Source organism: Streptopelia decaocto, assembly GCF_964273445.1.
Source record: "Streptopelia decaocto genome assembly, chromosome: 6".
In the NCBI taxonomy this organism is placed as follows: domain Eukaryota; kingdom Metazoa; phylum Chordata; class Aves; order Columbiformes; family Columbidae; genus Streptopelia; species Streptopelia decaocto.
The window spans coordinates 66,190,528-66,212,935 of NC_138660.1; the positions used below are offsets into that span (position 1 = coordinate 66,190,528).

A 22,408-nucleotide genomic window follows, 5' to 3' on the forward strand; every position below is an offset into this window, starting at 1 on the left:
GGCAAGCTACCTGAAAGCCAGAGGGATGGTGCTGGGGATGATGTTCTCCTGTTTCCCCAAAGACCATTAGAGACACATTCATCTGAGGTTTTTCAAAGACTATATTTTCCAGGTCATGTTTCTAGGTAGAAGAAAAACTTTAAAGAATAATTTTTAAGGCTTAGTTTCCTAAATTGTAGATCTATACCAAACTAAAATAATGCTTTCTCAAAACAGGATTTGTTGCAAGGAGTTAAAGGTGCTTTCTGCTGAGAGTGGAAGCTAAAAGTGGATCTCTGGCCCTGAGCCAAATTCCATCAGCTCCACAGAAATATTCATAAGGCAGATCAATAATTAAGCCTGCTATGCAAAAGTAACGTTGTGTTTGACTCAAATTGCTCTGCAGTGCCTGTTCATACATGACTGCTTGTTTTAATTTATTTTCCAACTGAGATTTAGGAGTATTACCAAGATTTAAGAATTTCTTTTGGAGAACTTGGTTTGACTATGTAGTGTATTCAGGTTATCCTGATAAATGTCTATATTTTTTTATCCCAAGTGTTTTGAATTCCAGTCCACTGGGGGAATTGCTACTGCATCAATGTTTTCAAAGAGCAAGTTAACATAGAGAACGAATAGGATGGTAGTAGCATTTCATAGGTACGACTGAATAAAGGGAAAACATAAGAAACAAATTTGACTGGTTTGCTAACATGCATTTATTTCCTCCCTCTGTCTTTAATCCTCATGTTTTCAATCCTCACTAGAGATCGATGGCTTCAGGAGAAGGGGATATATACTGTTTCTTTCTTGTGCTTTATCAGCAAATTAGAAACAACCTTGTAGTTGCAGAACCTCTATAACTTGTGGGCAAAAAAGTCCTTCTATCTAATTGCAGAGAAATTTGCAGGGCCAGTTATTTATCCCATTTGTGAATGGAGCACATATGATACAGCGCTCAGTAAATGTTTCCTCTATATTTTGAAAGGAAGTAAAGACTTTAATTCCAACTCCTATAGGCTAGAGGGGAGAAATGTGTTTTATGGCGCCTTCTGAGAGAGAAGCTCAGTGCTGGGTGAGGGATGTGCCTCCCCTGAAAAACTGAACTGCTGCTGGTAAGAGTTTGCTTTCTGCTCTTTGAAAAATTCTGCCTTCCAGACCTGCAATTATACATCTTTTATTTATAAAACCTCTCCTACAAGAGCACTTATGGTAGTGAAAACTAGCTGGGAAATAATTTCCTGTTAATTAAGCTCCTACATATCACATGATTCTATTACCTGTATACTCATGCGTTGTTTGTACTGGCAGTGGCATCTTGTAAGGTATATTAAACCCACTCATAGATCATTCATTCCAACTGCATCAATAAAACTCTTTGACTTGAATAGAGAGCCAGAATAATAATGACAGAGTTTCAGCAAAGTCATGATTTGCCAAACAATTCATCTGATAAATGAAGCCATGTGATTTGGCCCTGTTTTGTATTTGCAGGGACCAAAAGGTTTCCCGAGCTATCGGCTGATGATTGCAGGACCGATGCACCCCTTTTACAGGGGCAAAGGGGGTGCCTTTGTTTGACATGGCTGTGGAGAAAAGAACATTCTTGCCTTCTGAGCGGACAGAGGACTAAAATGAATGAGAGTGACGCTGTGTACATGATCCCTCTGCCCATTTCAGCTGAGTGCCCGAACAATTGGCTGTTAGAAAGCGCCAAATCTGGCAGCCTGGTGACCTCCTCACACAGAGATACAACTGGTGGCACAGCCACATGGACCTTGTGACCTGTGGTCCCACTTTGGTTGCTGGTACTCAGACCCCCGTACACATGCGTGCACACAGAATTAACTCCGTCACCCAGAAACAGAGTTAGAAAGGAATTTATTAATAGTAAGATGATAGGACTGTGCTGATCAGATGTGGGATGTGGTGGACGAGTGTAGTGACCAGCAGCTTGCTTACATGGCTGGTGCTTTTGTCCCTTTGTCCCATGTTTGTTCCTCCCAAACCACCCGCATCCCTCCCTTTCCTTGCCTTGAGGATATACTGGCACAATGTTTTGCAGGCAAGTATGAGGGAGCTTCACCTCTGCCATCAGCACGTTTGGGGGCAGAACCGCTCTAGGCACATTCCCAACTGCCAGGTGTCACATAACTTGCTCCCAGCTGTTGTTTGCTCAAGCAGAACAAACTTGTATCTCTCCTGGGAGAAATCTGGATGGTATCTCTAATTCTAGGGGATGTTTTCAGGCTATAATTCCTCCTCAGACTCAAACATCTCCTTACAGCCCCCCAAAAAGCAGAGAAACGCAGCATTTTGCAGGCTCTATTCTTCCTTTCTACTTTAGCAATTAAATATCTGAGCTACGTGCTGGCTGTTGGAGATTCTGTTCTGAGCCATCTCACCTGGCCTGTGGTTTTTATAAGGCACTTTGGGGATGAGCCTTGAGCTCTGGATTCTGCCTCCGAGCTCAGTTTCCTGGAAGTGGGGTGTTGTCTTGCTTAGCATCGTAACCCACAGGTACACTGGTGGAGTCGACCCTGAACATCTGTCTGAAGATCACAGAGAATTAATAATGAAATTGCATTAAGACTCCTAATTCTTAGCATGCAGCTCTAAGCACTGAGCACTTGTCATTTCCTGTCTATGTGGAATTTAGGAGAGTTGAGGTTTATTTATTTTTTTAAAAAACAGGAAATATATTTTATTATCTTTAATTGAGACTGCTTTAGCTTCTAATGATAGCACTGCTCTGTGATGTTGCTTGAAAATGATGGTTTAGGTAACTCGTACATTTATGGTTTGGTCCTTCTTATGCTTGTGATATTTTCAGGTTATTTTTTTTTTTAAATGCCAAGCCTGTAAACTCAATAGGAAACTCTGTACGTTAAGCTGGTGAAATAATTGGCAATACATAGGAATATCTTTCTTTGTGCTATGGAAGGGCCAGAACAGTATCTATCTTGCTGTCAATGCAACTTGAACAGGAATTGTGTGGGTGGATGGGAGCACTTATCCCAGCCATTATGCAGCAGTGGCACGAGTTAATGGAACAGATTGTCAGGGGGACGGTAGGAAGTAATGGCATAGGAAGGAAGATGTGATTTATGTATGAGAGATAATACACCACGAATAATGAGAAAGTTTGAAAAATAATGTATGGAGGAGGTGCACAGATAAAACTGTTAGCTCAGAAAATAACACTTTCTTTCTGGCTGCTTATTGCTTTCTTGAGTAAGCTCTAATAAGGCTGAAATCTCCCTGATATTGGCATTTAATTCAGGCTGAGTTACATTTGGAAAAAAAAATAAAAGCAGTTATGTTATTTCTGAAGTTGACAGTAGGGGCCAAAGTACTGCTTGGGAACACGCTAAAATTAAGGTGATGTTCATGCTTGCTCACTGTCCCTCTGTGTTTTGGAGTGAAACCTTGGGATCTACCAGCATGTTGCCTTTGTAGGCTGGATGTGGCTTTTGTTACCTTTGAGGGAAGTCTGTCACAATGAAGAGCTTAATAACAACCTCCAAAACAAAAAAATCCCCAAAGCAGGGCAGGCTGGAAGCACAAAAACCCTCCCACAAAACCTGTAAATGCTGCTTGGATGACAGAGCGCTCTCATTTTGTGCAGTTGGTGACAGATGCCTTGTGATCCTTCACATTCATGTATTTTCTTCACATATCAGTGATGGGTGTTCAGTGTTTTAGCTTCCCAGAAGGGAGGAAGAAATTGGACTTAGGTTGCACATTTGTGAATTGCTGCTTTAACATTTGCAGCTTTTCAGCTTGGCAGATAAATAACAGTTGCAGCCAGTGCCTCTTTCAGCTGCCTGCAGCACAATTATGATGCGATTGTTTCAGGGTATCTCTGATATTATAGTTGTTGAGAGCTCGGTAGAAGAGCTGGATTGGTGGCACTGGGGCAATGTGTGCCTGGAGCGCTGTGTTTGCCGTGATAGGATGATGTGCTGGCATTGCTCTCTGCTACTTTCTTGCATTGCTTAGTGAATAAGCCTCAACTCAGAAATAAATGGGATAAGTGGATGGCTGAGGTTGTGTGTCCATGTGGTCTTTGGCCTCTTGCATTAGGGCTTATTGTCTAGTGCTTGGAATAAGCAAAACGGGGGTAAGTAGGTAAAAAAAAACAATTTTAGAAGTTGTTCTAGAATAGTTATGGCAAGGCTGGGTAGCCCTTCTCATCCTGGGAATGAAGAGCGGTGTCTGGCTGAGAACCACACAGTGTGCACTGTCGTGGAAAGCTGTGGAGAAATAGGGCTTGAGGTGGGTGCCAGCTGGGTGCTCCCAACATTGCACCCCTCTCCTGGGGCTGGGGGTGAGGACTGGGGGCTGGGGCTGCGTTGGGACGTCGGTCTGGGGCTGCGTTGGGACGTCGGTCTGGGGCTGCGTTGGGACGTCGGTCTGGGGCTGCGTTGGGACGTCGGTCTGGGGCTGCGTTGGGACGTCGGTCTGGGGCTGCGTTGGGACGTCGGTCTGGGGTTGCGTTGGGACGTCGGTCTGGGGCTGCGTTGGGATGTCAGTCTGGGGCTGCACTGGGATATCAGTCTGGGGTTGCGTTGGGATGTTGGTCTGGGCCACCTCTTTGATCTTGTGTCTTACCAAGTGGGGTGCTTGGATGGCCCAGTGTTCACCCCATGCCAGCACAAGACCATGAATTCTTTACTAAATGATTTATAAATCCCTGCCTTATCCTTGAGATCTGAAATTCTGGGCGGAAACATGACAAACACACATTGCAGGCAAACATCTCTCTCTCTTATTTTCCCCTATGGCTGTTAAGTAGCCGAGTTTAAGGAGCAGGCAAGTGTAAGCTTATGATATGCTTGAAATAAAATCAAAGTGTGACAAAAATGGCTAATTGAGCACAGCATTTGAACAGCTGTCGGCAAATGGCAGAAATGGCACATCAACTCAACAGAACGAGACTCCTGCATCGGGTACCCAGCCACCTCGCAGTCAGCTTTGAAGCCCTCGTTACACTGTTCTCGGAGCAGGTGTCATGTCTTCGAAGGGAAATATTACAGGCTTTGATGGAAGATGAGAAAGATGTTGCACGTCCGCTTAGTGTAACTTTCAATAAAGGAATTGTATTTTAAATGCAAATGTCTTGCTTGTTTTTGAGTTGAAAGGAGCTGAATTGCTGTCTTAAGAATTGATTTGCCTTTTAAGTGTCATGCAAACCTATTTTTAGGATTGCTATTATGTGTTTCTCTTGTAACCGATTATACTCGCTACAAAGAGGAATCAACATGTTCTGCAAGTGTATGTGTGGGTTGTGCTACACCGTATATACATAGGAACCAGTGTCAGCTGTGGTGTCACCTGGCAATTAGGGCAGCTCAGTGTCTGTGGTGGTTCAAAACCTGGAAGTGGCCCCAGTCCCATTCAAAACATCATCTTGGAGCTCTTTCCACACAGCATCTTGTTATTTGCTGGTGCTAAGGAAAAAAATCATGACAATTTCTGAATAAAATACAAGCTTAGGGCAACATAGCAGCCTGACTGGGCTGCTTGATTGGGGTCTAACCTGCGCTTTTAGAAATGAAACCAGGCTGGTTCTGCTGAAGGAACATGCTGTGTGCTGGGCCACCCCGGCCTCAGCAGGAGGCAGCTCTCAGGACCTGCAAACCTCTCATTCTCTCTCCTTTGAGCGCCGTTTCTTGCACCACAGCTTTCACTGGTTTCCAGTAATGAACAGCAAATCCTTTGCAAATATTTATATGGCTATTCCCCCATAACTCCCAAGAGAGGGAGAAAATAATCAACTTTCAATTGCTGATATTTCAGCTTGTTGTCTCCTGCAACTGTAGCTGCTGACCCAAATGTGAACACACAGAAAACATATGCCACAGTTTATTTGCCAGCTATAGAAAAGACGGTTTTGGAGCACATGAGATGTCACATCTGTTTAGTCAACAAAATATTGTCGTCTCCATTGCACTGAATGGCTTCCTTTGTAGTAAATGCTGCATTTCAGAATGCCTGTTAAATTGGGTCTGTAAACCATTTTAAGTGTTCTTTATCTTACAGAGTTTCTCTTCTGTTTGCAGCAAGGGAAGCCGTATGTCTTTGATAGAGTGTTACCTCCTAATACAACGCAGGAACAAGTTTATAATGCCTGTGCCAAGCAGATTGTTAAAGGTAGGTGTTGTCTTTGTTTATTCTTGTTTGGGGGAAGGGAGAAAGATGTCTCACTATCCCCTCAAGCTATTTGAAGACAGGATAATAACTGTTTAGTTGTCTGTATGGGAGTTTAGTAATTAGTAACTCCAAGCATTTCTTTTTTTTAAGGGCTTGTCTGTGTAAAGAAACCAAACCCAACCAAAAAACAAAACAAACAGCTGAAGGAATTGCATTAGTTGTTCCTTGCTTTCTCCTTGTGTATGACTATTACTCCACGCAAATACTTGCTTTTTGTGATATAAGTGACAAAAAGTGTATTCTTAATGCAGTGTGGAACTGTTCAGGATGGGATGAGCGTGGAGTAGCTCTGTCTTTGAATGGAATGGTGGGCCATTAAAGGAAAACAGCACTGGTTTTGTAGCTGTATTTTAAAAATGAAATGAGAGCACAAGTCCCTGTGGGATAGCACCCTATTTCTTTAAAACAAAACCTTCATAAACAATTGAAATTTCAATATTTGAACTTGAGAATCAAACCTTTTGGGTTGGCGAATTTAATTGACACCTCCCAAACCACCCTCAGACCTCCTGCTTGGTTCTGATGCCGGATGGTCCATCCACACTGGTATTACAACTACTCCAGCATCTCAGGGGCTACCAGTAGTACCTGGTCTAGTTGTTCCCTGGCCTCGTGTGGTGTCCCTGTTCCCCGCAGGATCTGCTTCTTGGTTTTTGTTTTTGAATCAAAGTACGGAGACAGTGGGAGTGGCATGAGAGCTTTGGGGTTTTTCAGAGGGGCAGAAGCTACTGGAGCAGTGTCAAAGATCTCACCGGTGTTTCAGAGGTGGAGCTGGATCTGCTGAGAGTTTCTGTGTCTGCTGGTGGGGAGATGTCCCCGGGTGAGCAGCCCTGTGGTGAACCCTGGGCTCTGTTCTGGAGGAAGTTATTTGGTTTGTTAGGACAACCTGGAGCAAACCAACGTGCGTGTAGTCTAGATGATGGGGGGTGAGGACCAGGAGCTAAATTATTTGATGTTGGAGAGAGGAAATGAGTCATAAGACTCCAGTTGCCTCTTCTCAGAGGGGAGCCTAATTACAGCAATTCTGACTTCAGACGGCTAAGCTTGTAATAAAAGCTGGTGGGACTGGAGTTGTAGAGCTTAAAAATCATTAGTCTGGGTTGCTGACACGCCACTCAACTTTTGGAAGTTTGAGGAGCTGTTTCAATGGTACAGTGTGTGCTGACAGAAGCAGCGCATTGCTGTTTGTAGACTTGGAGAGGGTATTATATCCCCTGTGGAAGTTGGTTTCCTCTGAAAACGGTCAAATAAAATCCTGTTTGAGAGCAATTTGGAAGACCTAAATCAGTGACCAAGTCTTCTTCATTAACCAAATATAAAGGGCAATACTTTGCAAAGGCCTGTTTGAAAATAGAATGAAAATATGCTTTTGCACATATGTTAACTTGGACCTTCTAGATACCTTGACAGGCAAGTTGGACGTGGGGGGAGGATGTAGAAGAGAGGAAAAGAGAAATGGGGAAAAAAAGAGACAATGAGAGAAAGAAAAAGTGAGAAAGAGAAGGGTGGAGAGGGAGGAGAGGAGGAGAGTGTGAGACAGCGAGGTGGGGAGAGCACGGTGTTACTGGAGTGATGCTCTTGAGCTCTGGGCTTACATTTCCTTATATTTAATTTTCAGTGTAAAGCCTAATAAAGTGAAGAATGTGAAATGGACTGGGCTGTTTCTGATAGACTGGAGCAATGTAATTTACTGTATGGAAATAAGAGCTGAGTGCATTACAACTTGGAGCACTATTTAAATCCTTGAGACTTTTTTAGATAGCTTTTCAAGGTTACCATTTGTTATCAGACTGCATTATACTCCAGTGAAATGGCTGATGGTTTCATTGTGATTAATGTTTTTACAGAAAATGCCAGCTGGCCTAACAGTCTCTAAAACAATGGTTATAATAACTATGTTGACAATAAGAATGATCTAAATGAGGTTTTTTTCACTAAAGAAGAAATGGGATTAGGTTTAAGTAAACAGTGGCTAAGTCAAAGTATTTCACATTCCATACGTGAGAAACATGAGAAACAAGGAGTTTTGTCGAGGAGGAGAAGCGATCCGTGTGTTACAGGGATTTGCATCAGAGCGGGCGCTGGGATGGGGTTTGTTCAAGGTTCTCTCAAGGGCAGAAGCACCAGTGGTGGAAGCGCCTGGGGAATCATCACTGGTGCCTATGGCCACAGGTTGGGGACTTGTGTTTGCATTTTTTGAACCAAACTAAGAAATAGTGCTAAATCTGAAAGGGAACAATAGTGTATGATTGCCATCACTTTTGCTTTGTTCCTCATTGCTCTCAATTGCCAGAAAATGGCTTTCTTAATCTACCCAGATGGATGTCTGCGTCTGGATTTTGCATTCTTCCTACAGTTCTATTCAAGGGAGAAAGTACAATGGCCCAAGCTATTGCTGAGCACTGGAGCTGTGAGCACGTTTGTGCACGTGTGAACATCTGCACATTTGTCTGTTCTGTGAGGAGGAGAAAATGGCTTTAGTGATTTTGGGGTGGAGGGGTGGCTCTCACTGGGTAGCACAATGACGTTCTATTCTAGTTCCAAATATGGGCCTCAAATGCTGAGTTGGAGAACTAGAAAGCTTAGGGATGGAAATAATTAGTATTGGGCTAAACTTGGTTGTAGAAATGGGGGTGAAAGGACTTTTTAAAGACCATTTGGTCTTTCTTCTTGCCTTTAAGACTCCTGTACTTGTCGGTTGTTTGTTTTGTAAGGTCCCAAGTCCATCGCCGCTCTTGGGCACGTGTTGCTGAGCTTTGCTGTGCTCCCGGGCTGCTGGAAAGACTTCCCGTGTCCTACACCTGCGCCAGTCTGTGTTGTAGCTCCGACACAAGGGCTGCACTTGGAGACTGTTGCTGCTTGTCCTGCCCATCCTTGTCAGGAAAAAGGCATCTGGCAGCAGTTGGGTGACGTTTGTGGGAGGGTAAATCAACCTACAAGTCATTGTAGAGAGAGTTGGACCAGCAATAAGAAAAGCACTTGGGCTTTTTTTAATTTGCTGTGAGTTATGTAAAAATCCCAACTGATCTTTGTTCAGTCACTTTTCATCTGTTGTTTTTTTCCTTGCTCTTAAGTTTGGTGCAGGCTGTTTTAGTGGGGACTGTCTTCTCTCTTTATTCAGTTGACAGATGGTATATTAACTATCTTAAGGTGGAAAGCCTTCTAGCAAAAATAACCTGCTACTGAGATGACCAATCTTTTTAATTGCAGGTGAAGCAAAGGACTATTTTTTTAATAGAATAAGATATTTTTTGCTAATTGGGAAGGTAAATTACTTATCTGTGCTTCCTCAAGCAGCAATGTATCTTCGTATCTATTTATGCAAATTCTGACCAGTTTTCTTATGTAACACTTGATTAATCAGATTATTTTCCCCTCAGGCTGTGTACCAGTGTAGAGCTGACATTGTACCTGCATTCACATGGAGATAATAAGCCTTTTTTTTTTTCCTTAATTCAAACTACTTTTTATTAAGTTAACCAAGTTTGCCAAAAAAAAAAAAAAAAAGGAAATAGTAGTAGCGAACTCTTAGATTCTGTTTTACTGTCCTGGGAATTTAAAGGCATTTGGATGCTTTAGAAACAAGCAGGTTTTGCACATGTTTGCTCAAGGATTTCTGAACCGACACCCCCGGGACAGTTATTTGTATTTTTTGATACCTAAACACTGTTGAGACTCTGGTTCTGTGCATCTCACACTTCAGCTCATCTTCCCCATTTGCTGGTTTTTGTCTAAAGAGGATAATGAACCTTACTTTTTTCCAGCTTCCAGCTAGATTTTAGGAAAGTCCAAATATTTTCTTGTCTTGCAGCCTAACAAAGATAGAGACTTCTATACGTAATAGACACGGGGTACTTACAACTGGATGTAGCCTCAAAAGTTCAATATGACTGCTCCCCTCTTGTGCTTCTCTGTGTGTGTGTGAGGGTGTATTTGAAAAAACACCATGAACATCGCCCCCCTGCAAGCCCAGGTGAAAGGTGTTGAGCGTGGTGCGAGCAGCGAGGTTCCCAGCGGTTTCCTCCTGCGTTCCAGCCGCTGCTGTGGCCCTTCCCTCCGCTCCAGTTCACTCCGTGTGCCACTGAAGATCAATGAGATGTTATCTCCAGAAGGGAACTGATGAATGAATGTTTCAAAATATCCCTAGCGTGAAATTTGGTGCTGTTTTGAAGGCTGTTGGTGAAGTAACGGGTGGAAGGCCTGAACTTGGGGTAGCACTGCTGCAACGGCTGGACCTCTATCTCACAACCAGTTTTTGTCTCTGTAGTTATTATTTAGTAATACTTATTTTAAACCTAAAAACAAGGTTAAGCAGTGTTTCTGCTTTTATAAACAGATGAGGATGCCAAGTTCATACCAAAAGTTAACACGAGAATGACAGTAATGATAGTCTTTAATTTTGTCTACCTCCTAGATCTTAAGATTAGAAAATTTTCCACAGCACTCCTCTTTGGAGCTCTGTGTAACCTCTGGCAGGTGCTCCACACTCTGTCCTCTCCACTCTGCAAAATGGTTCTGCCACAACTTGAGCAGTTACACTCTGTGTTTAATTAGAATATAGATTTTTAAATGGCTTCATTTAAAATGAATAAAATGGCTTCATTCCAATTTCACCCTTACTCAGTATTGCTGCATGGGAAAAGTAGGTCTATGTAGGAGTTGTCTTTGAAAAAGATCTCTTTCCATTTCCTCTCTTTTATCTGTTTGTTTTCTTTGAAATCACCTATCTGTGTTTTTTCTATAATTTTTTTTTTTAATGCTTGTTTCTTCTTCATTCTTTTTATATTCTTTCAATGTAACTCATTTAATTATCCTTCCTGTCTGGACTATCTACAAACATAGGTATGGAGATACAAACAAGGAGATTATAATACAGGCCTGTGTATAAATTTACTATAAATACACACACACACATACTTCTATCTCCTGATAGCATCTGTTAGTGTTGATACAGAGGGTGAGAAACGGAACAAACGTTTAGCCCAGCTCTGAGCATGGGGCTTGGTGGCACAGGGACAGCGGGTGTCCCACCACGAGTCCCCGGCCAGTGTCCTTCCTGCTGCCCTCAGGGCTCTGGGGATCCTTCTGAGCTTAAAAATGGATATTTATATATCTGAATGCAATATACAGTTATTCGTTGTGCCTTGAGAGAATTACATTTTCAATAAAGCAAATTGTTCTTTGTCTGACTTCTTGCTTTGCTCTCCTGCTTTGCAGACAAGTTTGGAAATCAATGAGGCCATGAACGGTTGAGGGTGTTATAGTAGTAGAAAAAGTATGAGTTTGTGTAAGTTTCTCTCTGTTACGTGATGGTGTAAAATGCATCTGCACATTACACAGGCGTATTGGATAGTATCTAGTGTCCAGAGCTTTTTTTCCAAGAAAGTGAGAGAGATGTCAGTAATTCTCTGATTTAGATTTTGTTATGAATTTGTTTTGCCTAAAGATAAGTAGCTATGTCGTATTTTTTCCATTCTTTATTGCACAGACTATTTTCTAATTGAACTTCAGCGTTGTAGAAGGCTTAGGAAATGCTGATAGTCCTGCTTTCAGATGTCAATATGATTTTTAATTGTTTTCCTGCTTCTTGCAGATGTTCTCGAAGGCTACAATGGCACAATCTTTGCTTATGGACAGACATCATCAGGAAAAACGCATACTATGGAGGTACAGTGGCAAAATGAATTCAGTTTGGTAGCAACTGTAGAATTAAATGTACCAATTACCTGAACAAGCCAGCTATCTGGAGCACTCAGCTCTGAGTGACATATAAAAAGAGATCTGGGTATGTTTAGCTTCTAGTGCCTTTTAAGCTGTAGTATTTCTTTCCATGTGTCTTTTTCAAGACATGTCTATAGACATCTAGCTAAGCTGACAAATGGTGAGTCAAAAATATCAAGTATAGCTTCTCTGTATTTGTCATAATAGTTTAGATATGTGTATATTTTAAAGGATTTGAGTGAGATTTGTTAATCCACAAATGAAAACAGTAACTAGGGTCTGCAGAGTTCCCTTGCATGCAGGATTATGAAAATTCATGCCTGGGTTATTGGTTTTCTCATTGGCACTCCCCTGGGAATACCTCTCACATGCTGCAGCACAGATGGATGAATTTGAGAACTGGTGCTTTGGAGGAGAAAAATACCAAATTCTACCAAATTCCAGTGGCCAAAGTCCTAGATCTCTTCATATTTCTGCTACCTGAAGTATGACAGTGTAGTTTGGTTTTTTTATTTCTTGTGGTTTTATCTGTTCAGTTAGAAGACAGTTATTTTAGGCTCTTGCTAAAAAAGGAAGATCATTCAAGCATTTAATCCTCGCGTAGGATTGTTCCATCGCAACGCTGTATGAGCTGGGTTTGTATGTTTTGGAGCATTTCAGTTCAACTGTGAACTTTATAAGCAGGAGGGCTACAGCAAAATTTTGCTAAATAAAAGGAAAAAAAGGAGCTTTCATTTGTTTAACAGCATCAGATGGTTTTACCACACAATTAACAGAAGTGACCTATCTAACCTGAAGGTTAAAGAAGGGAAGCAATATTCTCCCAAGCCAGCAGGCCCTAGTGAAATTGCTGTTCGATTGCTACCGTTGTTCCTTTCCTGGAGGATGCAATAACTGATGCCTCATGTCTAATTAAGTCTGTCCTTGCGAGGATGGGGGAAATCACTCGCTCAGCCCTCACAGATGGCACAATGGCTGAGTAATCCACCAGCTCTGAATGTAATTAAATCAAAATGTCTGCAGGGCTTGAGCTGGTGCTTCCACATGGCACGGGGAAAGATCTCTTAAAGCCAATTTGTATTCAGAATTACAAGCTGCGATAAAGAAAACGACTGTAGAAAAAATGGCTGGTTTACTTCTTTAATAAAGAAAGACCTGTCATTTTAGAGCGGAATAAAGTCTATATTCAGTTTTAATCTCCCTTTTAACCTAACATCCTCTTGTAAAGTTGCTGAAGTATGTTGTGGAAGAAAAAAATAGTCTGAAGTTGAAGAAATAGTAAATCCTCTTGGTAAAGCTGTTATGGAGGATTTTCTGTGAAATATGAAATGCTTCATAGTGCTGGTGGTAAGCGTAACAGGACACAGTAGTATAACATAGCCAGAGTGGGCTTTCTGACAGACGTAGGTCTTTCTTCTGTGCTACAGAAAACATTTGCCAACCTGTATAGCAAGATACAACCAAAACCTTCTTAAAAATGATGTATTTTGGCCCATAAGGTTGTATTGATGAGCTTAGACTTCATATAGTAGAGTTTCCAATACTAGGTCCCTATGGATTGTAGTTATTATGTCTACGCTTCACTAGCTACTGCCTTCCTGCTATGTTTAAAAGTGGAAATTAATGTACTTATTAAAATGAGAGGCTTTAATGAGCAGAGAACTCTCTGTCTTGGTGCTCGGGGGGAGTCACTAACTGCAGTGTCAGCAGCAGCACATTTCCCCAAACTCTGGCTGAGGTCACAGCGAAATCCATGAGGGTGCTTTGGGTTTTCTGACTCCAGCTTTCCAGTGAGTACCCGGCCTTTACCTTCCTCCTCCCTTCCAGTTTATGGTCTCCATAAATTATAGTGGGACTTGCCCCAGTCATCTCTTGGTTTTAAAAAAAAATCCATTTATAATAAAGTAAAAATGATAATTTTTTTTCCAATGCATCAGAGTGTGCTGGTGTTACAGTGTTTTAAATTCTTAACCTTTTCTTCCTAAAGCATTGAATGTGATCTTGCTTCATTGAGGTTCCTACTGACTTAAACCATGAGAAAGCCCAAGCCCAAAAAGTTGTAGATGCAGCGATTAAGTTACATACACACTTAATCATGTTTTACAGACTGATTTCTCTTCTGATCAAGACAAAGCTATGTAAAGGAAAGCATAATTATTAGAGGGCTTGTTGAGGCTAGGAGACTTTAATTGAAATACTTTTAGAAGTTGTCACCCAGAGCCCAAGTAATCATTAGGGGAGAGATTTACCTGGTGCAGTGACCCCAAGGCTGGTGCATCTCTGTGCAGACAGAAGTCTCTGCAATGAAACTTTGAATTCAAACTGTCCTTTGGCTGAACTAACAACCCAGCTTCATCAAAGCTGCTGTAGAAATCAGGGCACTGCGTAGCTCCAGCATTTCTCGTTCTGGAGATGCCTTTGCTGCCTTAGGAATCGTGCATCTTGCAGGTCTATATCGCACACACAGACCTTTGGTTGCATTCATGTGCACTGAAGAAATACAAAGTGTTGGGTGTTGGTTTAATTGTGTGTTTATGCATACAAGGTTTCCCCTGCATCGGGGATTTAGTGTATTTAATCACCCTCTTTTTCATTCTCATAGTCTGAAATAAAATCATGTATCATACAACAAGGACTTTTTAATTTCTGAGAAGCTTATTACCATGTTGGATATGGTGTCGAGGGTTAAGATTGCGGGGTGACAATAAAACCCTGGCAGATGTATTGTTAACCTCCTCTCCCCCCCCACTTCCCCCTTTTTGCCCCTCCCTCTCCCCCCTTCCCACTCAGGACAGGCGATCGGGAGGGAAAGAAGGACAGAGAGAAGAGAGTTGGAAAAAATTAAAGATGTTTTACTAATGCTACTAATAAGAATAGAGAAAATAATACAAAATATACAAAACCAATCTTGAAAGTCTCAGCAACTGCAGAGCCGGCACCCAAAGTCCTGGATTAGACTCTGCAGCCAAGTGGAGCTGGATTCAGTCTCTCACTAGGCCTCAGTTCTCAGGGACAACCAGCGAGATCCTCTCCTAAGGTCGGCCATAAGCAGAAGGGACGAGATCCTCGTGATCTCCCACTTTTATATGAAGTATTCACATGAATGGAATGTTATACACAGTTGGTCAGTTTCTTGGTCACTTGTTTCTCATCGCCCCTCTCGCGAGATGTCCATCCATGCTTATCAATATGTTTGCATTCCATTGCTAGGTTTACCAAAACATGGGTCTGGTTCTCCAGGAAAATGCAGTTAATATGAAGGCTTTAGCTGACAGGCAAAATTCACTGAAAGAGAAACTTGTTTTTAGCAAAACCAGGACATATGGTATAGCATTTAACTGCTTCTGCTGCAGAAGGTAATATTATATGTGTAATATACACAAAATATTAATGGTTTAGATTCAGCTGAGTGCTGTTTTATAGGGAAGGCAATCAGCAATGTAACTGATTTTTCTGTATTCCCCCCCACTTTTTTATTCCCCAAGATGTGTAATTCAAGGGCAGGAACCGTAACTGCTTTAAATAGAAGCTTTGAGGGAGAGATGGTGTCAGTTCTTCATGTTAAATTTCCTTCATCCTAGGCTGATGCTTAGGAGTTGACTGTCATTTCACCAGCTTTAGCATAAAGGGAGCGATGTCAAGAAAAACTGTGTTTGAATATACTAATAAAGGTTGAGAAACTTGGAAAACTGGTCAATGTGCCCCACTGGTCATTCACAAACATGCATAATATTGAGAAACACAGGTACATATGTATCATTTTCTTCCTAATTTACTAAAAAAAAAAATGGTGATTAATAACTTTTAGCAATTACAGATCAAATCTGACTTCTCATGATTTGGAATTCTATAGTTACCCACTGTATTTAAAACAAAATAATTTCTTACCACTATTTGACATAGGCGTAAGATGCTTTGTTGTGTTGCTAGGGGCTGTGATACTTGGACAAATATTTATTCGAAAGGTGTATTAGAGTTTCTAGACACTACATTCTGATGGAGTCTTATACCTTACTGACTTGTTATTGCATATTTAAGTGGTTTCATAAAATATTTGGAAATAACAATATGGTGTATGCTGTAGTCAGGAAAGGTTTTCCTTTTGAGTTATTTCTATTCAGTTTTCAAGTGCCGTTTTGCTTTCCTGTACGTGTCTGGCTTTTCCAAAAAGAGCAATGCAACAAAAAGGAGCCACGCAGCCAGGGATATTGTTGGGGTTTAGTTAATATTCAGTCCCTGACAGAATAGAGGAAGGTAGTTGTGCAAATTAACATGGAGAGCAGCGGTGTTTGTAAGGCACAGTTCCCTGGCAATGGGCCCAGCAAGCTCAAATCAGAATATATTACTCTAATCCCCGAATCCCCACAACCCAGATTTCCCTTTAGCTTTCTAACATAGTGGTGAAAGAGAAACAAAATGCTTTAATACTTCTTGTTTCTGACATGTTTCCAAATATCTGATTTAAGTGGAGGAAGCAGGCTGTAATCTGTACGTTCGTTTGTGTTTATTCCTCTGTCTTTGGTCAGAGAGTGACACTGTAAGTAGTGGCAGGACAGCACGCTTGGCAAATGGCAGGAGCTGACAAAACTAATAGATGCTCCGTTGAGTGAAGAGCGGTAACATGCTGAGTTGTTCTGCCACCTTTTCTGTGCATTTATATCAAGCAAATCCCCCCAGAGCAGCAGCCACAGGGACCCAGTGGAGAAAGGGGTGTGTGTGGACAAGGTTTTCTCCTCTCTTGTGCCCGAGCAAGGCTTTCCAAGTTACCGTTGGCTTTTGTGTCCGCAGGGAAAGCTGCACGACCCTCAGCTCATGGGAATCATTCCAAGAATTGCACATGACATCTTTGATCACATCTATTCCATGGATGAAAACCTGGAGTTTCATATAAAGGTAAATGCGGAATGACGTGTTGCGTAATGGGTCAGATGGAAGAAAGTTGTGCTGGATGGGAAATCTGCAGTTGCATTACAACGTTGTGCTGCAGAACTTTTCCTTTCTCCCTGTTACAACTCAAAAAAACACTACTGAGGATGTTCAATAGAGATAATCCAATACAGTTACTATAGAAATTATTTTGAGTGTGTTTTCAGCTAAGGTTTGCTAGTCCATTGATTGCCTTGTCTCTCACCACTGTTGACAGGCAATTTGGTAAGAAAGAACAGACTTATTTCACTGCAGTTTCTCCAAAGACTGTACCTCAGCCCGACTGACTGTAAATACTACTGATCTGCATAATGTCTGAGAGAACACTGACATGTTGTTCCTATCTCAGTGACATAAATGGCCCTCCATAATATATGGGTTTGAAATGGAGGAAAGATGGCTCTGGGCAATTTAAGGAAGGATGGTTAGGAGTAATTTTTAGTCTCAAAATCTCACATATGGGTTCCTTAAGATCATAGAATAGTTTGGGTTGGAAAGGACCTTTAAAGGTCATGCAGTGCCCCCCTGCCATGAGCAGGGACATCTTCACCAGCTCAGGTTGCTCAGAGCCCCGTCCAGCCTGGCCTGGGGTGTCTCCAGGGATGGGGCATCCACCACCTCTGGCAGACTAAGTTGAGTTGAACAGCTGATATATTTTCCCTGTCCTTATTGTGATACCAAACATATGATCTCAAATTATTTGCGTGACCTTGAATTCCTGCTGTTCATCCGGTCTCCTGGGGAGCTCTCAGGTCCATCTGGCAGCGTTGGGGCCAGGGTACACCTCTCTTCCAAGTGGACAGCAGTAAAATTACCCTATGGATTACAGGAAATATAAGTACTCTGCTGTGCCATCCTTCCCCCAAAACACACAAAATATACCTAGGTGGCTTCAGGAAGGTTAAGGAGCTGAGCACAGGTAGAGCATGAAAACACTGTCCCTTCTGCTGTGAGCGGGGGATGCTCTCTGAGAATGAAGATCTCCTCCTCTGTTCCGCTTGTGCCTAGAAGGTGGAGATGAGCAACTTCTTAGTGCTGCTTGTATTGAATCCTTTGAAGCATTTCTGGGGGTATATATGTATTATTTTTCTCCTAGAGTACCTGTGAAGCAGTTACTGATGTCTCGGAAGGAGTAGGTCATTTTGTACTGAAAGCCTGTTTGTGGGTGTGCTCATGAAGTACAGACAAAAGAAACAGACGTACAAAGCACAAATAAACCATATAAATAAATAAATTATATTTTAATTGTAAAATATTGAGCTCCTTAAGAGACACCTCTAAATTTTCATAGAAGTGGCTTCCATAGCAGTGACACTGATTTCTTTTCATCATCTGGAAAGCTCTCCTGTGGCTATTGCTTATTCTACATGGGAGCACTTGGAGACCAACAGATGTGGACCCTCTTGTACAAAACACAGTAAATTCCTGTCCCGGCAGAAGATCATCACTTTATAAATCATGCTCTGCCAGCACTAAATAGTTTCAGTGGTTTCCTATTAACGGTTATGAATATCTTAACAGAAAAGCTGCCTAAGTAGCAGTGAATGAGTGAGTGATTGTACAAGGAGCTGTCATTGAGAGAAATGCGTGTTCTGTCAGTGAGAGCAAGAATTTAACCAAACTGTCACACTCTTTTAATAACTGAGCCAACATTGAAAATGAATATAATTTTTTTCCCTCTCCCTCTTTCATAGAGATGAGTTTAGAATGGGGAGGGGGCTTGCTGTCCGCTGGGTGTGCTGGGCCTCAGCACAGTGTTCATGGGGTAAAATAAAGCACAAGAGATGAGTCTGGGTGAACCAGGCTGTTGGTAGAGCTGGTCCAGAGGATGCTTTAAATGGGGCACAGGTGAAGTAAATGCACAAAAGCAAAATATATCTGTGTTTAAAGCAATTGTCACATAGGAAGATCAAGTCATCGATATAAAAAAATAGATATAATTTATTTTTCACATGAGAGAAAAGGATACTTTACTAGATAGCTGGAGTTTACTGATACCCAAAATTCCGCCATCTAGTATTCTACCTAAGTAATCCACAGATAAAACTTATTTAGGGTATGGTTAAGCATCACCCCCTAACTCATTTCCTTTTGCCCTTTTATTCAGAGTCAGTCATTCATGCTCCCCCTCCTTAGTCTTTCTCTTTTTGTTTTCCCTTAAGACAATTGTGTCTCTCTTTGCCACAGAAAAGCTCATTTTCCGTTTGCTCTTTGAGACTTGATTCAGGATAGAACTTTTACATCTGCTTCATTTCAAAGTTTAATTTAATTTATATTGCTTAAGCTTATATAACTTGTATGTGAAACCCCTGAACCGTCTGCCTGCTTTTGTGCTGGTGAATACCAATGTACCTCTTACAGTTGTCGACATTTACCCTCCTCGTGATGCAGCTGTCCTGGTATGGTATTAGCAGAATTCATTTGATTCAGTTCAATATTTTTGCGTCCAAATAAATGATGAAGATAAGATTTGTCTGAAGGGTTTTTTTGTGTACTTTCCTGGTGAACCATTGGTAAATGGAGGAAGATCAATGAGACGTAGATCACTCAAAATACAAATACTTCCATGTGAAAGATGTGATTCAAAGTATGTGAGAGGTAGTTTCTATTTTTAGTTTGGTGCTTTTTACTGTGACAGATATGGACATATAGGTACAAAGATTTTTAGATCACCAAAGTTGAAATCTGTTACTTTTATGATTACTTTATTAGGTTTCCTACTTTGAGATATATTTGGACAAAATCAGGGACCTACTTGATGGTAAGTTCTGCATTTCTTATGTGACTAAGTGGCGCTGGGCTTGGTGTGGTGCTTTGAATCAATGCCTAAGGGGAAATCCTTACTTTCTTTGAGAGCGATTTACATTTAAGCTGTGTGATTGATGTTGGGAAGGAGAATTTTGCAGCTGAAGTCATTGGATCTCTGACTCCTGTGCACCCGCCTCTGCAGTGCTACGGAGCTTGATTAGAAATCAATGAGTACAGAGAATTGTGTGGCTATGTATGCACGCTGTACATTGATGGAAGTGTGAATTGTCCGTGCTAATGGTAACACAAACCCAGGAATAAGTATTTGAGCTTTCCATTCCCGTGACTTCTTCTGTCTCTTTTCAAATTTTTACTGCTTTGGCAAAATCTGAATTGGTTTATTTTATTAATCCAAGCGATAAACAAAAGCTCTTGTGCCATAAAGTTAACGTTAAAGAAACAGGTACAAGATTGATAGAACAAGAAGCAAGTTTTACGTAACAGAAATATTGGTAGTTAATAAGGAGTGGGAGATTTCTACGGTTCTCATTTACAAATTTAATTCATTCACGAATATGTGAATATTCCTAATGGAATAATAATAATGTGGAATATTCCTAATGCTCTCCATCTTTTTTTTTTCCTAGTGTCAAAGACAAACCTCGCTGTACATGAAGATAAAAACAGAGTCCCATATGTTAAGGTATAAGGAAAATGTGATGCTTGTTTTTTCATCCATTCTCACATATGCATTTATTTACACATTTCCATTTGTATCCCAGTGCGTTTGCTGAGATGATTCAACTTGTGCAGAGTCTTGAATGTTCAAATAGTATTGGTCCCTGGATTTAGACAGTTCCCTGCAATATTAATAGGCTTGAGTCATGTTTACTTAATTTTCCTGACTTTAAACATCTACATTTTGTTAGTATGCTGTTGAATTTTAAGTATTTATATTCTCATTTCGTGTCAGATATGAAAGAGAACACTGTGAAGAATTTTGTTTTGTAATACTTTGTTGTGTAGGTGCTGTAATGCTGCAGTATCCTAGAACAGATTTGTTGGGTTAGGAATTTGTTTTATGACTTCCTGGACCCTCACTTAGATGTAATATACTTGTTAGAAATGTATGTAAGCCTTAGCAGTCTACATATAATATTCTGTTTATTCTCATCCTGGGGGGAAAAAAAAAAAAAAGATAAAATAATCCTTCAGTAATATTGCATTAAGGCAGAGAACAAGACTATGCATCTTGTCCTATAGTTTGAGAGAGAAAAACTGATTTGAGTTTGTAATCCAACCCAAATTAGTAATAGGAATATATACTGTATTGTTCTATGTGTGCTAAATATAGAAACTCTCCTCAGCTGCGTGTTTAGATTTGACCAAGTCTTTAATCTTGTGAAAGAAAATTGTCTCCCAAGTTATCCCAGAGACTGAAAGGCTCACAAAGGCAGGTTTTGGTCCATTGCCTCGCTAACGGTCATGTTGGATGTAGATGGTTCTTCTAATTATTTTGTACATCAGTGCTAAATATTCTTCTTGATTGCATTTGGACTACTAGGACACATCCTAAACCTTCCTGTTTTCAACTTGCATCTTTCTAGGGTTGTACAGAAAGATTTGTATCTAGTCCTGAAGAAGTTTTGGATGTCATCGATGAAGGGAAAGCGAACCGACACGTAGCCGTTACAAGTACGTGTTCTGTCAAAGCTTTTCTGGCTATAACGTGTGGGTGGTTGTAGCTTCCTAGTGATGTATTGATTCTTCGTGTTCTCAGACTATTTGGAGTTACTTATGTGAATGATGTAATGATGCACGAATTATAGCGCTTTAAAATAAATAGAACTGTACTTTTCCTACCGCTTCACTGTGCACAGAAACATTTATTGACTTTCAGCTTTGAGAACTCCTGGATTTAATGTGTGGTATTTTATAGTATTGTTATATAAAACGTCAATACATCTATTGTTACACATAGTATAGATATTTTGAAATAATATATAACTGAAATGATGGACATACATTCTTCATTTTTGCTACAAGTCAACAACTCAGATAAATTCACTGGTCAAGCGGCAGGCAAAGATTGCAGAGCAGTCATCAGACTCTTCCCCGTTCAGCTCTTGCAAGTCATCCCAGTGAAGCAGTGACCTGGATTGAGTTCCAACGATGGCAAAGCAAACATTCTTCCTAAATTGAAAAACATAATCATTGCTTCAGCCTGTGCCAAATTTGTTGACATTGTGTCGCATGCAGCCTACTAGCAGTACGGTGACAAAAAGGGCAGGTATTTTTGGCTCATTTCCCAATTTATACTGTAAGAAGCCTTGGATCTGAGCAGTGAGCTTGGCACAACCTCAGCCTGGAGCTCCAGTCTTGGTGATGGGGTGGAGGTTTGGATATGCGTTGGTATTTATTATTTTATTTATTTTTTATGAGGCACTGGGTAATTTCTTTCTCTTCCACATCTCCTCTACCTCCTTGCTTTGTTAAATACTGTATTACTTTAGCTTTTCTTTGCCTTTATCATCATACTAATAGAAATGTATTATCTCTTTTTTTCTGAGTAATGTTTTCTCCCGTTGTTTCTGCTATTCTCTTTAACAAAAAATATCCAAATACACCTTTTGCTGTGATACTACCTGTTGCATTTGGTGCACACAGAAAAGTTCAGACATAAGTTGACAGAGAACGAATTTTAGCTAGACTGAAATGGCAAGGAGCAAGTTTGGAGGTGTTATTGAAAAAAAAGAGTTTGGAGATGGAAGAGAAAAATAGAGTTCATATAAATACAGATATTGCTGTGAATGTGAAT

General features: G+C 40.9%; 1 protein-coding gene across 2 annotated transcripts in view; it reads left to right on the forward strand.

The window, feature by feature from the left end:
- The window catches only part of KIF5C (kinesin family member 5C), a 74,772-nt gene that overhangs the window by 16,530 nt on the left and 35,834 nt on the right, over window positions 1–22,408 (forward strand). For both annotated transcript variants that reach the window (XR_014184513.1, XM_082057342.1), the window contains exons 2-7: window positions 6,045–6,135; window positions 11,789–11,862; window positions 16,705–16,809; window positions 19,555–19,603; window positions 20,238–20,293; window positions 21,198–21,285. Coding sequence is in view for 1 of the 2 variants with exons in the window: in XM_082057342.1 (XP_081913468.1) it covers window positions 6,045–6,135; window positions 11,789–11,862; window positions 16,705–16,809; window positions 19,555–19,603; window positions 20,238–20,293; window positions 21,198–21,285 (463 nt within the window). In the remaining variant the exon portion in view is untranslated. The remainder of the gene's footprint in view (window positions 1–6,044; window positions 6,136–11,788; window positions 11,863–16,704; window positions 16,810–19,554; window positions 19,604–20,237; window positions 20,294–21,197; window positions 21,286–22,408) is intronic.